This window comes from Danio aesculapii, chromosome 4 (genome assembly GCF_903798145.1).
Source record: "Danio aesculapii chromosome 4, fDanAes4.1, whole genome shotgun sequence".
Classification (NCBI taxonomy): Eukaryota; Metazoa; Chordata; class Actinopteri; order Cypriniformes; family Danionidae; genus Danio; species Danio aesculapii.
Genome location: NC_079438.1, coordinates 51,628,572 through 51,643,830, shown reverse-complemented (window position 1 = coordinate 51,643,830; position 15,259 = coordinate 51,628,572). Strand labels below are relative to the sequence as shown.

Sequence of the window (15,259 nt, the reverse complement as noted above, 5' to 3'; positions counted from 1 at the left end):
ATATAATACCACAATATGGACTATATACTGTTTATAAACACATTTAGGATCCCACTTGACGACATTTAAACTTTGTAGGTTAACAGGAAATGCAGCAATTTACATTTTTAATCTGAATCGAGTATGGTTTATTGAAGCTGTTAATATACTAGCCTAACATTAAAGATTATATACTATCCTATATAATAATTACTTGAAATGTACTCATTTTTGTGTACAGAGGTTACAAAGTAAAATGGACTGAAGACATATACATACACAAATGCAAAATCTAAACTGTCAGATTTTATTAGATAAAAAAGGAATAGTTACTCAGGTATACAGAATTGCATATGCAGTTTCCAGCGTTACCTACATATTGCAGGCCTGTTGACAATTGGATAGATAATCTATAACAATATTCTACTGACCTTTTGTTAATACATATTTACAGTACGTCAAAAACACACATTTAGGGTCAGTTTTAAATGTATATTAAGATCTGATCATAATTCAAAGAGTTTCCTTATTAAGGAGATTTATTTATTTTCTTCTTAATTTTTTAATGGTATTTCATTGTTATGGGTCAACAGCAGACAAAGATTACAATGTGGTTACAATATCTGGAAAAATAACCCAACACTTTAGATTAATCTTGTCAGACAAAGTCATATTTGCAATCATAAATTCTAAAACTGTGCAAAACACTGATCACCTGTTAATTAAGTACTGTTAGTTTGTTAGGAATGTTGAGGCAACTGTGGTAAAACATGTAAGCCATGGTCAAGTACTGATTTCATCTCTCTAATGAGCTCATAAAAGTGTGTTACAGCTCAGAAACTGTCTTCTTTGCATTCCTGAAGAGAGATGTGTGCATTCACTGCTTCAGCACGGGCAGCTCTCTGGGTTTAAAGAAGGCTTGAGACATTCCCATTGCATAAATGTACACCTTGCAGTCCACCACTATTTTCTCTTTCTGCAGTAGCTCTGTAAAAATATCCAAAAGGAACCATGATGAAAAGCAAAATATATGGATCAAAGACAAAAGCATTTGTTTTATGCATCAAAACAAAAAAGTCCAATACAGATTAGATTTTTTTCCATGACTAATATGCATTTTATAAAGATTTATGAAAGGCACACATTAGCCACTGAGGATTTCCAATTGACAGCAAGGCAGTTTTGATAATAAATATAATACAATTTAGCATTTTTATGCATTTAGTGGTCAAGTACAGGTAAGAATGAGTAAATTGTTAATTCGTAGTGCAGTCAGTTGTGATTAACCACATTCAAAATAAAACTTTGTATCTACATAATAGTGTATACTGTGCATTTTAATCAGTATATATATATATATATATATATATATATATATATATATATATATATATATATATATATATATATATATTTATATATATATATATATATATATATATATATATATATATATATATATATATATATATTTATATATATATATATATATATATATATATATATATATATATATATATATATATATATTTATATATATATATATATATATATATATATTTATATATATATATATATATATATATATATATATATATATATATATATATATATATATATATATATATATATATATATATATATATCTAGACACACACACACACACAAACATATATAAAACACATAAATGGACAAAACAAAAATACATCTATCCATCCATCCATCCATCCATCCATCTATGAATGAGTAGGGCTGGCTGATATGGCATATCTCAATAATTATTTTCCATATTGAGCGATAACGATATACATTTCAATACAAGTTGTTAATGCTTCCAGATTTAAATAAGTAACTTTAGCCACAACAATTATATATATATATATATATATATATATATATATATATATATATATATATATATATATATATATATATATACATAAAACACATAAAATTGTATTACTAACTGTTGCATTTTTACATAAACATCTTAGTTACGCTGAATAATTATTGTTGCATATTTTTGCATTTATTTTTGCAAAATAATTTGAAAAATCTGACACTTATCATTCATACATTCCGCCTTCTTTGTAAATAAAGTAATTTATTATGGAGCCAGATCAGTTTCAAAAAGAAACACTTACAAAATGTAATTCATCCATCCACAACACAAGTCACATTTACAAAATCCAATTTGTAAATAAAAAAAACACACTTCGTAATTACACAAATCCATTTTGTAAATTCAAAAACACAATTCATAATTTACTTAAATCCATTTAATTTGATGAAAATATTTTGACTTGTGAATTTACAAATAGCGTGTCGTATTTCTGAATTATGTTTTGAATTTACAAATTGGATTTTGTAAATGTGAATTGTGCTGTGCATGTATAAATTTAATATTGTAAATGTATGATTTTTGAGACTGATCTGGCTCCATAATTTTTATTTCATGCAGACACGTCTCTTTTTTAATGCTTATAAGGATTATGCATTTCACATCAGCAATACCGTTACTCACCATCAATTTTTTGCTGAAATTGATCCAGAGGTAGAAGAATGACCTCCACAAATTCTGAGAAACAAACAACATGCTTTCAGGAAAACAAATAAGCAATAATGGCAGCCTTTATATTAGAAAACAAACCCATACCTCCATCACCTAGACATGCATGATGGAAAAAAGAGAAAGAGCAATCATTTAAAACATAATATGAACTTCTACATGATTCTAGATACAGTACTGCTCCTTTACTCACCCAGCTGCTGAGTGGGGTTTATATTTTCAATATCGTCTCCATTAATATGTACCATAACAATTTTTGTGCTGCAATTAGACAAGCCCGGGTCTAAACATGTTACTAAAAGATGGAAAATGTAACAGATGTTATTAAACCATGTAAGATTATATACATTTCGTTGAGTAAACACAGATATTAATTGACTTTTACCTGGTGTGACACCCACTACCTCCCCTTTATAACCAGTTTCCTCCTTTAGTTCTCTCAGAGCAGCAGTTTCAGCACTTTCGTTTTCATCTATCAGACCTGATATATTCATGCACAGACAATAATCAATAACTGTTATGTGTTTTACAAAACTATATGAGACTGGCATCCTCAGACCTGCAGGAAACTCCAGTGTGTTGCATCCCATGGGCGGTCGAAACTGCTTGACCATGACGACGCAGTCTTTGTGTAGAGTCCTCTTTAGAAGAGCTATGATTCCCACACCTTTAGATCAGATGTATTAATATTCATAGAGCATTAAAGCATGTAAGTGAGAACATGAGAGTGTTTGGAAGCACACACACCATCAGCTGCTGAGTTGGCGACTCGGGTTGTTCTCTTTACAGTTTCCCATGTTCTGAAGAGACAACGTTCAACAAAGTCATTTAACTTGGACAATTATAAACATTTTTCAACACGTGCTAATATGCATGTTATTTATTAGACTGCTTAATGGAATAACATATTAAAACACATTGTTCCAATTATCCACCCACCCAAGCAGCAACCATTCTATACACCTATCAACCTTACTGTACCATATTTAACTACAAACCTATCTACATGTCTACCAAACTACATACTTACCTATATTCCCACATAACCACCTACGTATTCATTGACCTACCTACTTATTTATCTAAATACATACCTATCCAACTACTATCTGCACACTTAGTTATCCACATAACTACCCACAAATGTATCTACAATCTACCAAAATCTACCTACAACTACCTATCCACAGATCCACCTAACTACTTATATATTCAACCCCTTCACTGACTTTTATCCATCTACAAATCAACTATCTATCGATCAATCAATCAATCAATCAATCAATCAATCAATCCACTACCCATACCAACTAGAGATCTATTCCCTAACCATTTCCATCTACAAATTATCTATCTATCTATCTATCTATCTATCTATCTATCTATCTATCTATCTATCTATCTATCTATCCATCTATCTATCTATCTATCTATCTATCTATCTATCTATCTATCTATCTATCTATCTAAATAAATATCCAATTAACTATCTACTTATCCACAACCCATCCCAACTAGGTATTTATCCCCTAACCATTTTGTCAATCCATCCACATATCCAATTAACTAATTAATCTACTTATCCACTACCCATTCCAACTAGATATATATGCCCAAACCATTTTATCCATCTATCGATCTATCTAACTACATATCCAATTAATTTATCCACTACCCAAACTATCTACTTATTCACTACCCATCCCAACCAGTATCTATGCCCATTTTATCAATCTACAAATCATCTATCTATCTATCTATCTATCTATCTATCTATCTATCTATCTATCTATCTATCTATCTATCCAATTAACTGTCTACTTATCCACTAAACACCCCAACTAGGTATCTATGCCCTAACCATTTTATCCATCCATCCATCCACATTTCCAAATAAACTATCCACTTATCCACTGCCTATTCCAACTAGATATCTATGCCCTAACCATTTTATCCATCTACAAATCATCCATCTATCTATCTATCTATCTATCTATCTATCTATCTATCTATCTATCTATCTATCTATCTATCTATTTTCATAACTACTTATCTGTTCATATAAATTAAATGAGATCAATGAGTTATATCCAACATAATTTACTATCATTTTTGTATAGTGAGGGTCTAACAATTAATAACACAATTAATGCATCTGTACAAATTTGTCCCCTCACCCTGAACCATGGAGCAGTTCAGCAGTTAAAGATGTAGTTTTCAAAATGAAATAGTTTCTTTATTATTTTAGTTGTGAATTCATTTTAAGAAATAATAAATAACAATATTCATTAACAATATAATAAAAAACAACAAAAACGTAAAGATTAAATTAAGATAAAAAGTAGAAAAGGAGATATAAGTAAATAAATATGAAAAACAGCTAAATAAGTAAGTAAATAAATAAAGTACAATAATAAGTACAAACTGTGCATTTTAGGACTGTTGGGCCCAGTTAGGTGGCAGGGGTGGGTGTTACCGCCTCCATCACATAGCAACCTACAAATTTTCCTACCCCACCACCTAGTTATTTACCCACTTACCTACAAACCTGGAAATATATATTGCTAAAATAAACCAATATAAACAATATTATTTAAATGATCAGTGTTTCTTATCATTTTGTGACAATATAAATCAGATTATTCCGATTATCTATCTAGAAATAAACAGGAAAATACTTAAGGGTGTTTGATGCAATTAAAAAAATAAATAAATAAACCAGATTATTTTGATCAATAGGTGTATTATCACGTCCACTCAGTCCAGAGGTCACACATCATTCACATACAGTCACAGATCAATACCTGGTGCTTCCAGAAGGATCGACATAAGTGGTTTTCTCAAGCTTCAACCAATTTCCACTCGCTACCAACTAAAAAAACAACAACACAGAGACGTCAAATTTAGTATTTAAAAGCAGTTTGTAAGAACATTTGATTGATTACATAATGACAAATCAAAACTGTAAAGAGAGAGCTATGCCTTAAATTTGAAAGCAGATTCTTACCTCCTCTTTGATTACATGAGGTTCTGTAGTACTGGCTTTCGTTGGAGAGCTCATCTTGATCAGTCTGAACAGCTACTGTAATTCTGCACGTACAACAGAAATTAAGTTCACTTACAAGGCGCATGATGCTGTCATTGATGACCTCACATCCTATTTATACGACTTAATGCATCACGAAATAAACAATATGTCACAATTGTTTCAGTTAGTGTGGTACGTACCAGCAAAATCGCAGAAATGTGTCAAATAAATCACAGTGACCTATCCTGACAAACCAAGTGATGTTGTTTAGTTAGTTTTCACACATGTAATCACGTGTTCACCGAACATCTGCCTGCTTGTGTGCAGCTAAAATAGTTTCCCCTCTTGTTGTCTCGATATTATCGCTGTGCACATAATACTGTTAACCAGTTCCACTTATTTTAAATAAAGAGAAGTAGTATTTAACACAAAATACAGAGTGAATGATTAAAATAGAGTTTCGCTGAAACAGAAAAATGCGCAGTTGTAATCCGGAACTGCTATTATTTGGCACTATATCGATATGTCGGAATGTTTTTCAGGTTGCGCAGATTACCAGCGCAACTTTCAGGCAGCATGAAGAAGGAGCAGGTTGTCAACTGTCAATTCTCTGTTTGGTATCCTCTATTTAAGAAACACACCATTAAAAGGTATGAAATGTCCTTTCTGTATGGTAATATATAATGATCGGGGCTCACTGGTACAAATAAGGGGAAAAAATCACTCGCTATGATATTAAGTAACATTATATAAAGCAACGTGTACGTAAATACCCATTTATCCTCCTACCATTACACTTACCCTACTGTCTTAAAGTCTAAAATATGTACTATAACATATCTTTGAATAATGACAGACATTTTAATTTAAGCATTATGTTGTAGGTAAAGATGTAGTGTTGATGTCTTCTGTTTCCCCAGCCTGATTTTACCCATACCTCAAAATGTAATCGATTACCTATTAGATGATGGGACACTTGTGGTTTCTGGCAGGTGAGATTTGCACAAAAGTATGGTACTTAAATAAATACAGCACTTTCCTGTCTTGTCTGTATGAAATAAATGTCTTATTGTGTCCTTTTATAGTGAGAACAACAATTCACAAACACAGGCCAACAACAGTGACACTGACGAGGAGGACATACAGGTCTGAGTGTGTCTGTACATGTTTTTGTGACATATCTGGACACAAATCAGTGTAATGACATGCATATGACACTGATATTACAAGGTGGTGGTGAATTATGCTGAAGTATTACTTATAAGCTTATAAATCACACAGAATTTGTTTATTGCAGAACGTACTACTGCATGCAGTTTTCTGTAAGGTTTAGGAATAGAGTAGGGTTAGGGCAATAGAAAGTACAGTTTGTCCAATGGAAAGCAATGTAATGCCCCCACAATTCACAAAAACAAAACTGTGAGTAAAATATAGTGTACATAAGATATCTGAGCTTGAGCAGCTTTCTTAATTCTCATAAATGCTTTTAATTCCAGTGGACTGATGATGAAACTACAACAACAGTTACAGTGAGTCTTATTCCTCAATCAACTTGAGGTAAAGTTGGTTTTATATTGGCACGTTTGTACATTTTTGAACAGTGACAACTTGTTCCTGTATTGTTTACCATGCTACTTTGACTGAATATTCAGTCTGCAACCATATGAATGCAGCTGCTAAGTATGCTTTGAAGCAAGTGGTGAACAAATGCCAAATTTCTCCATCAGACATGAGTCCTTTTATCAATGTTTACATTTTAAACAAATGGCAAGATGAGTTTGCTGCTTTGGAAAATAATAAATTATATGAAATAAAACCTGAAATCTCAAACAGAAATTTAAGACTAGATTTGATCAAGTGGTTTTTAACAGATGTCGTATTGGTCCTACACGGATAACCCATGTTTTTTGCTCCAAGGTGAAAACCCTACTCTGTGTGTTTGTACTGCAGAATTGCCTTTACTATAAAACATATTTTACTGGACTGTCCTGCTTTTAATGGTTCCACAAGACTTTTTTTAATGAAATGAACTCTCTTAAGGACATTTTTAAACACCAGAAAAGATTTCAGAATTTTTATCATGTATTAACACTAAAAATCTTATTTAATTTATGTATTCATTTGGTTGTTGATTTTGAATTGTATATTTATTATTGAAATGTTCCTGCCATGAAAATAGCCTTAGTTGCTGACATGGCATTAAATAAAAAATACATTACATTACATTACATTACAGAAACCATATGACCATTCGAAACAACATTAGCACTATTTAATTGACTGTAAACAATTTTTTACTTTAATAGTCAGTCATTGGCTGCTAATATGATTTTCCTAATTAGAATTTGTAAAGGAATAATTTTCTAATGTTATATCATTATGGAGAAAGTCAGAATGTGCAAACATTAAACCAACTTTACCTCAGTGTCAATAAAAGCTAACTTCTGTTAATACTTTTGCATGTACTAAATTATTATTATTATTTTGCAGGCTCCAGAATTTCCAGAGTTCAATGTAAAAGTGCAAGAAGCAATAAATGTTCTGGGCGGCTGCATTTTCCCAAAGCTGAACTGGAGCGCTCCGAGGGTGAGGAGATTTTACAGTTGGATTTTTATAAACTTCAGTGTATAGCACTCATAATATCTTCCTGTCAGGATGCAAACTGGATTGCCCTGAACAGCTCCTTACAGTGTCAGAGTCTAAGCGACATCTTCCTGCTGTTCAAAAGTTCAGATTTCATCACGCGTGATCTCACACAGCCGTAAGTGTCGCCTTACTGGTGCATAAATGCTGATTTCCATGTTCTCAGGTTGGTTAACGTCATTATTTTGATACCTGATAGATTCCTCCACTGTAGTGATGATTCTCAAGACCCAACTATAAAGTATGAGGTACTGAAAACTATATATTTTCCCAGCGTTTTGTTTCATTGCACTCTATTATATTCACTCTTGCAGAGGTAGTTGCTAAAGGGGGAACAGTTTGTTACTAAATGTTGTCATTGTGATGTAATTGCAACTCAAAAATGAATCTTTATGTTAAATACAAAATAAATCACGTGTTCTCTCAAATTGACTGGCCACCTCAGCAAAAACATTATTTGAAATATGTTTATTTAGATTTGTTTGATATAGTAGACTGTTTGTATAAGCAATAGAAATGCTTAACCTTTATGATTCATTTTCATTCACAATGTATCTTTTAAAAGTAGACAAATTGGTGTTAAAAACTGGTAAATTTGTTTTTAGCTTAACTTTGTTTTTATTGATTTTAATTATATTACAAAACCCTGCAGACAATACAGAATATTAACTTATATAATATTTCAGAATGTACGTTCCCACTTCATTATTTGTTAAACAGAAATAACATTTAAAATAAATAATACAATACTATATAAAAAATAAATGAATATAAATACATACATTTAAATTGACCAATGTGTGTGTGTGTATATAATAACATAAATAAATTGAAAACAAAAACATTATTAGATTGAATTTTAAATTACAGTCATCTTTCCAAAAACTTCCCGTTTTTATCTATCCTTTTATAAAGTGACCGAAAGGAGACCACAAGTTTTTAAAAGTCTCTGCTTTACCTCTGATTGCATATGTATTTTTTTTAAGAGCAAGATTATCAGACATCTTCTTTATCCATTGTGCAAGAACAGGTCTTTGGGTATTTTCCATACCAATGCAAGGTGCTTTTTGGAAAAAAAAAAATGTTGCTAGGGTAGTATGAAAAGTTGCAAAATGTAGCAACTAAATTGCCAAGTTGGCAACACTAATTATCTTATATTATATTATATTATATTATATTATATTATATTATATTATATTATATTATATTATATCATACTATTATATTATATTATATTATATTATATTGTTATATTATATCATATTATTATATTATATTATATTATATTATATTATATTATATTATATTATATTATATTATATTATATTATATTATATTATATTGTTATATTATATTATATCATATTATTATATTATATTATATTATATTATATTATATTATATTATATTATATTATATTATATTATATTATATTGTTATATTATATTATATCATATTATTATATTATATTATATTATATTATATTATATTATATTATATTATATTATATTGTTATATTATTATATTATATTATATTATATTATATTATATTATATTATATTATATTATATTATATTGTATCATATTATTATATTATATTATATCATATTATTATATTATATTATCATATTATTATATTATATTATATTATATTATATCATATTATATTATATTATATTATATTATATTATATTATATTATATTATATTATATTATATTATATTATATATTATAAGCTCAAACGTTTGCGGGTTGTAGGATTGTTTTAAAGAAACAAGAACTTGAAAGGATGTAAATGAGATATTTATTATAAAAACATAAAAATTCTGACCCCAATTTTTAAAAAATCTTTGTTTATATTATTTTTATTAGAATTTTATTGTATTATTTAATTTAAATTTATTGTATTAATTACTTTAATTTATTTTAATTTTATTTTATTAAATGAAACCCGTTAAATAATGTATAAAATCTTTCAAATATATAATTATTTTATTTTATTATTTAATTTTATTTAATTCTTCAATTTAAATATTTTTATTATGTAATTTAATTAAATTAGATTTATTTTATTTTATTTCATTTTATTTTATTAAATGAAACCTGTTAAATAATATAATATATACTAAATACTAACTTGTATCTGCTTTTTGTGCAGTTGGTATTGAGAAAATGGAGTGAACTCATCCCAGGAGGGGAATTTCGTTGCTTTGTGAAAGAGAACAAACTAATCGGTATCTATTAAACTACAAAATTGAATATTCTGTTTATAATGCTGAAGAGGAATGCATTGCATATTAAAAACAATTTTTAAAAATTACATATAAATACTGAGATCATGTTTGGTGTTATTTTAGCGATTTGTCAGCGAGATTATACACAACATTACCAGCACATCGGCAAACAAGAAGCCAGCATCTCCACTTCTATTCTTCAATTCTTCAGAGACAACATTCAATACCAGTTTCCAGATGAGGACTGTAAGTGTAGCAGTGAAGATTTTTTTTCTTACATTAAAAACAAGCATTGACAATAATCCTACGGCTTTTTTTTCTTAGTTGTCCTGGATGTTTACAAAGACAGCTCAGTAAGTTTCATTTTCATTTCATTCAAGTGTCATTTTCTGTAGTGTATGGTTCAACTTTAAAGTTTTTATAGTGTTCATGAACAGATTGCAAAAATCGAATATTAAGAATTAAAAATTTTTATGTTACTTCAATGCAAGCCAGTAAAAAATAATGCAATCAAGTATTAAAAAATAATAACTGAATAACACAAACCTTAAAAAATGTGTTTGTTTGAAGGGACGTGTGTGGTTGATTGACTTCAATCCGTTTGGTGAAGTCACAGACTCTCTGCTTTTCACGTGGGAGGAGCTCACATCTGGCAAAAATCTCACAGCCAATCAGACGCAAGAGGAAACAGCACTGCAGGTACTCATACTTTTTTTTTTAAACAAGGCTACGTGTTTCAGATCAAACCCTGTTGTGATAATATATTAATAACATGTATACTACATTATATTAGGATGGACCTGCTTTTCGGTGCACCAACAGTGAGGTGACGGTGCAGCCCAGCCCATGTCTGTCCTACAGAATCCCACGAGACTTCCTGGACCTGACCACAGGAGAAGATGCCTATAAGCTCATTGATTTTCTTAAGCTGGTGAGTGACACCAGGATATACAGTTGAAGGCAGAATTATTAGCCCCCCTGGAAACTATTATACTACGATGTGCTGTTCATACAGAAGAATAGGGTAGAGTTGTGTGATTATTATTTTCCAAATGATAATGTGACTTATTGGCAACAAGCATTAACTTCATTAAGCAGTTATTGCTATTTGTACTTTCTTTACCTCTTATTGTTTTATTTTACATTTTATATACAGCACTTTGGTCAGCCCTAGCTGTTTTGAAAGCGCTTTATAAATTCAGCAAACTTAAACTTAAATAAAAATCACATTTTGAGATTTCAAAATAAAAATACAGAACAGTTAAATCAATATTAGAGAAATCTTATTACATTTCAAGCTCACTACTTAGTCCTATTTTGATGTTTTCCAAACAGGAGTTCAAAAAACACAGCGTTTTAAGTATACTTTTTTTTCAGAAGCACAGTATAAAGAAAATCAGATATTTGAAAAAGAACAGTGAAAAAAATTAAGATTGTAGCACAAAGAAACTAGATTACAACAACAGTTTCTTGTTACCGTAGTCAATAATTAGTAGGAATTTGAAGAAATGTGCCTAAATATGCCTAAAAACGGCTCTTTTACACCTGTTAGGTAGGATAACTTTAAAAAGGACTAAGCAGTGATCTCGAAATGTAGAAAGCTGTAAAATAATCTTTAATTTCGATCTTCACTGTTTATACATACAGTTGAAGTCAGAATTATTAGCCCCCCTTTTAATCTTTTATTCTTTTTTAAATATTTCCCAAATTATGTTTAACAGAGCAAGGAAATTTTCACAGTATATCTGATAATATTTTTTCCTCTGGAGAAAGTCTTATTTGTTTTATTTCGGCTATAATAAAAGCAGTTTTTAATTAAAAAAAAAAACATTTTAAGGTCAATATTATTATCCCCTTAAAGCTATATATATTTTTCGATAGTGTACAGCAGTGTTTCCCGACCCTGTTCCTGGAGGCACACCAACAGTACATATTTTGGATGTCTCCCTTTTCTGACCCATTAACTTCAGGTGTTGGAGTCTCTTCTGATGTTATGATAAGTTGATTCAGGTGTGTTTGATTAGGGAGAGGTTGAAAATGTGTACTGTTGGTGTGCCTTCAGGAACAGAGTTGGGAAACACTGGTCTACAGAACAAACCATCGTTATACAATAACTTGCCTAATTACCCTAACCTGCCTAGTTAACCTAATTAAACTAGTTAAGCCTTTAAATGTCACTTTAAGCTGAATAGAAGTGTCTTAAAATATCTAGTCAAAAATTATTTACTGTCATCATGGCAAACATAAAATAAATCAGTTATTAGAAATAAGTTATTAAAACTATCATGTTTAGAAATGTGTTGAAAAAAAATCTTCCCTCAGTTAAACAGAAATTAGGGAAAAAAATTTACAGCTGGGCTAATAATTCAGGGGGCTAATAATTCTGACTTCAACTGTATAAGAAACTGTCATATATATTGACATATTTCCTCTCTGTGTAATTTCAGAAGCGGGGTCAGCAGGAGGAGGAGTCTAATGAAGAAGGGGAGGAGCCTCAGTAGTAAACTGGTGTAAATCTGTGCCACCTTCCTGCAGTTTACTTCAAGCCCTACTTGTAAAGAAGTGAACTGGAAGACTCTAATTGGCTGCTTCAGGGTTAAGATGAAACTTGAGGTACTAAACCTTGTAGGAAGCTCCTCTTACTGTATATAAAAGGACGATCGGTGCTGACCAACCAAATCCCTGTCAAATGCTTCTGTGCTGCAGAAAACATTTTTATGCTTTCTATCTGTAATAATGCACACACACTCTTAACAGTTTCACTGTGCAATAGATATTAAACTGTGCTATGAAGTAACAATAAACATGTTTAATAATGCAAAATACCCCTATCTCAATGATTATTTTGTATTTGATGTGAAAATGTTCTCCAAAATCACAACAAAAATCTCGACTGATTTTTCTGCATCCACATGAGGGCGCCAAACACCAAGACAAATATACTGTGTACAGGAATAATTGCAAATACTTCTATTTTTTTTACTTTAATTACAAGATGCATACAATTAGTTAGGATTTTTCTTTTAAACGCATCAAGCAAAACATATTATAGAGTTTAAAATGCAATGGAAATATCTGTAGTATGTGTAATGGAAATATGTGTGTAGTATGTGTATATACTTATAGTTTACTTTTACAGTTTTTTGCTCTTCTCCAAAACTTTTTAATTCGCTAAAATTGTTGTATTTAATTGTTTAATTTGAAAAAATAAAATCCTTATCTAATCATAAAAAACCAAAGAAATTGATTGTAGATAGATTTTGGATTACTGGTACAAAATAAAAAACAATACTTTCTAATTTTAATGTTATCAGACAACGATTTTAATCTGGAGAGACTTTATATATATATATATATATATATATATATATATATATATATATATATATATATATATATATATATACACACACACACACATATATGCATATACATATATACATATATATATACAATTGAAGTCAGAATTATTAGCCCCCTTTAATATTTTTTCTTCTGGAGAAAGTCTTATTTGTTTTATTTTGGCTAGAATAAAAGCAGTTACTAAGTTTTTAAACACCATTTTAAACACAAAAGGTCAAAATTATAAGTCCCTTTTTTTACTGTCATCACAGCAAAAATAAAATAAATCAGTTATTAGAAATGAGTTATTAAAACTATTATCTTTAGAAATGTGTTGAAAAAAATCTTCTCTCCGTTAAACAGAAAATAGGGAACAAATAAACAGGGGGGCTAATAATTCTGACTTCAACTGTATATTTAAAATGTAAACATAGTAAGCACAGTAAATAGTAGTATAGCATTATAATATATAGTATAATAATAATAATAATAATAATAATAATAATAATTAAATAAAAATAAATAATAAATAAAATAATAAATCAGAATAACCTGTACAATGTAGCAATCAACATTTATGGATAAAACAGTAATAATAAATAATTACAATGGTTCATTTATAATAATCTAGATGTCTCTCTCTGTCTCTCTCTCTCTCTCTCTCTCTCTAAAAACACAACATGTTTATAATGTAACACCTATAATAAATGTATAAATTAACTATAACTGTATTAGAGAAAGACAAAAATCAAAGGGGGATAATAATACTGACTTCAACTGTGTGTGTATATATATATATATATATATATATATATATATATATATATATATATATATATATATATATATATATATATATATATATGTATGTACGCATCATATGTTGTATAATAAATGACCATATCAAGACTTTAACAATAGTTAAGTCTATGTTTGTATATTAAATTATCTTTAACCTAAATTAATAAATTGCATTCAAATGTGTTAACCTGATCCTAATGAACTAACAATAACCAATTAAAGCTTGCAGTATAGTGCTTTTTCTTCCCAAAACTTCTCTTGTGTTGCATTAGCACTCAGATGCATTTGATGTGATGGACAAAAATCCCATTAACACATTCATTTGAATTTCACTAGCAATTATACGATCACATGAGACGCATTATAATTTTTTTTGTCTGTGGTTGCTGGGTAGCATGAATCTGGAATCATGATTGGCAACCCTAATGCACAAGTGGACTCAGGATTCAGTGGAGAAATATCTTTTTAGAAGCGAGGGGGGAGGAAAAAAAACAGCTGATGGGGGTTGGTGGTGACGGACTGTCAGATCAAACTGCTTTAGATTTGCTGACTCAGGGCTGGTAAAGAGAGAAAGAGGACAAGAGAGACAGAATGCGAAGGGAGGGACACATTTTCCAGAGCTGAGAAACTGCAGTGGTTTGCAGCTGGAATACTCATGAGCAGT

General features: G+C 29.8%; 2 protein-coding genes across 2 annotated transcripts; one reads left to right on the top strand and one right to left on the bottom strand.

Moving 5' to 3' along the window:
• Positions 1-265: 265 nt before the first annotated feature.
• Positions 266-5,897, bottom strand: nudt5 (nudix (nucleoside diphosphate linked moiety X)-type motif 5). Its single transcript, XM_056455118.1, has 10 exons — positions 5,777-5,897; positions 5,556-5,638; positions 5,353-5,420; positions 3,296-3,348; positions 3,108-3,215; positions 2,934-3,029; positions 2,742-2,843; positions 2,636-2,644; positions 2,504-2,557; positions 266-966 (listed from the first exon to the last, which is right to left on the bottom strand). The coding sequence occupies exons 2-10, from the start codon at positions 5,607-5,609 to the stop codon at positions 857-859; spliced, it is 654 nt and encodes a 217-aa protein (XP_056311093.1). The 5' UTR covers positions 5,610-5,638; positions 5,777-5,897; the 3' UTR covers positions 266-856.
• A 231-nt stretch (positions 5,898-6,128) lies between these two features.
• cdc123 (cell division cycle 123 homolog (S. cerevisiae)) lies at positions 6,129-13,278 on the top strand. The gene is made up of 13 exons (XM_056455117.1): positions 6,129-6,226; positions 6,497-6,568; positions 6,662-6,722; positions 7,073-7,105; positions 8,067-8,162; positions 8,231-8,337; positions 8,419-8,467; positions 10,377-10,452; positions 10,576-10,698; positions 10,777-10,805; positions 11,023-11,151; positions 11,246-11,383; positions 12,900-13,278. The coding sequence occupies exons 1-13, from the start codon at positions 6,153-6,155 to the stop codon at positions 12,951-12,953; spliced, it is 1,041 nt and encodes a 346-aa protein (XP_056311092.1). The 5' UTR covers positions 6,129-6,152; the 3' UTR covers positions 12,954-13,278.
• The last annotated feature ends 1,981 nt before the right edge of the window (positions 13,279-15,259 follow it).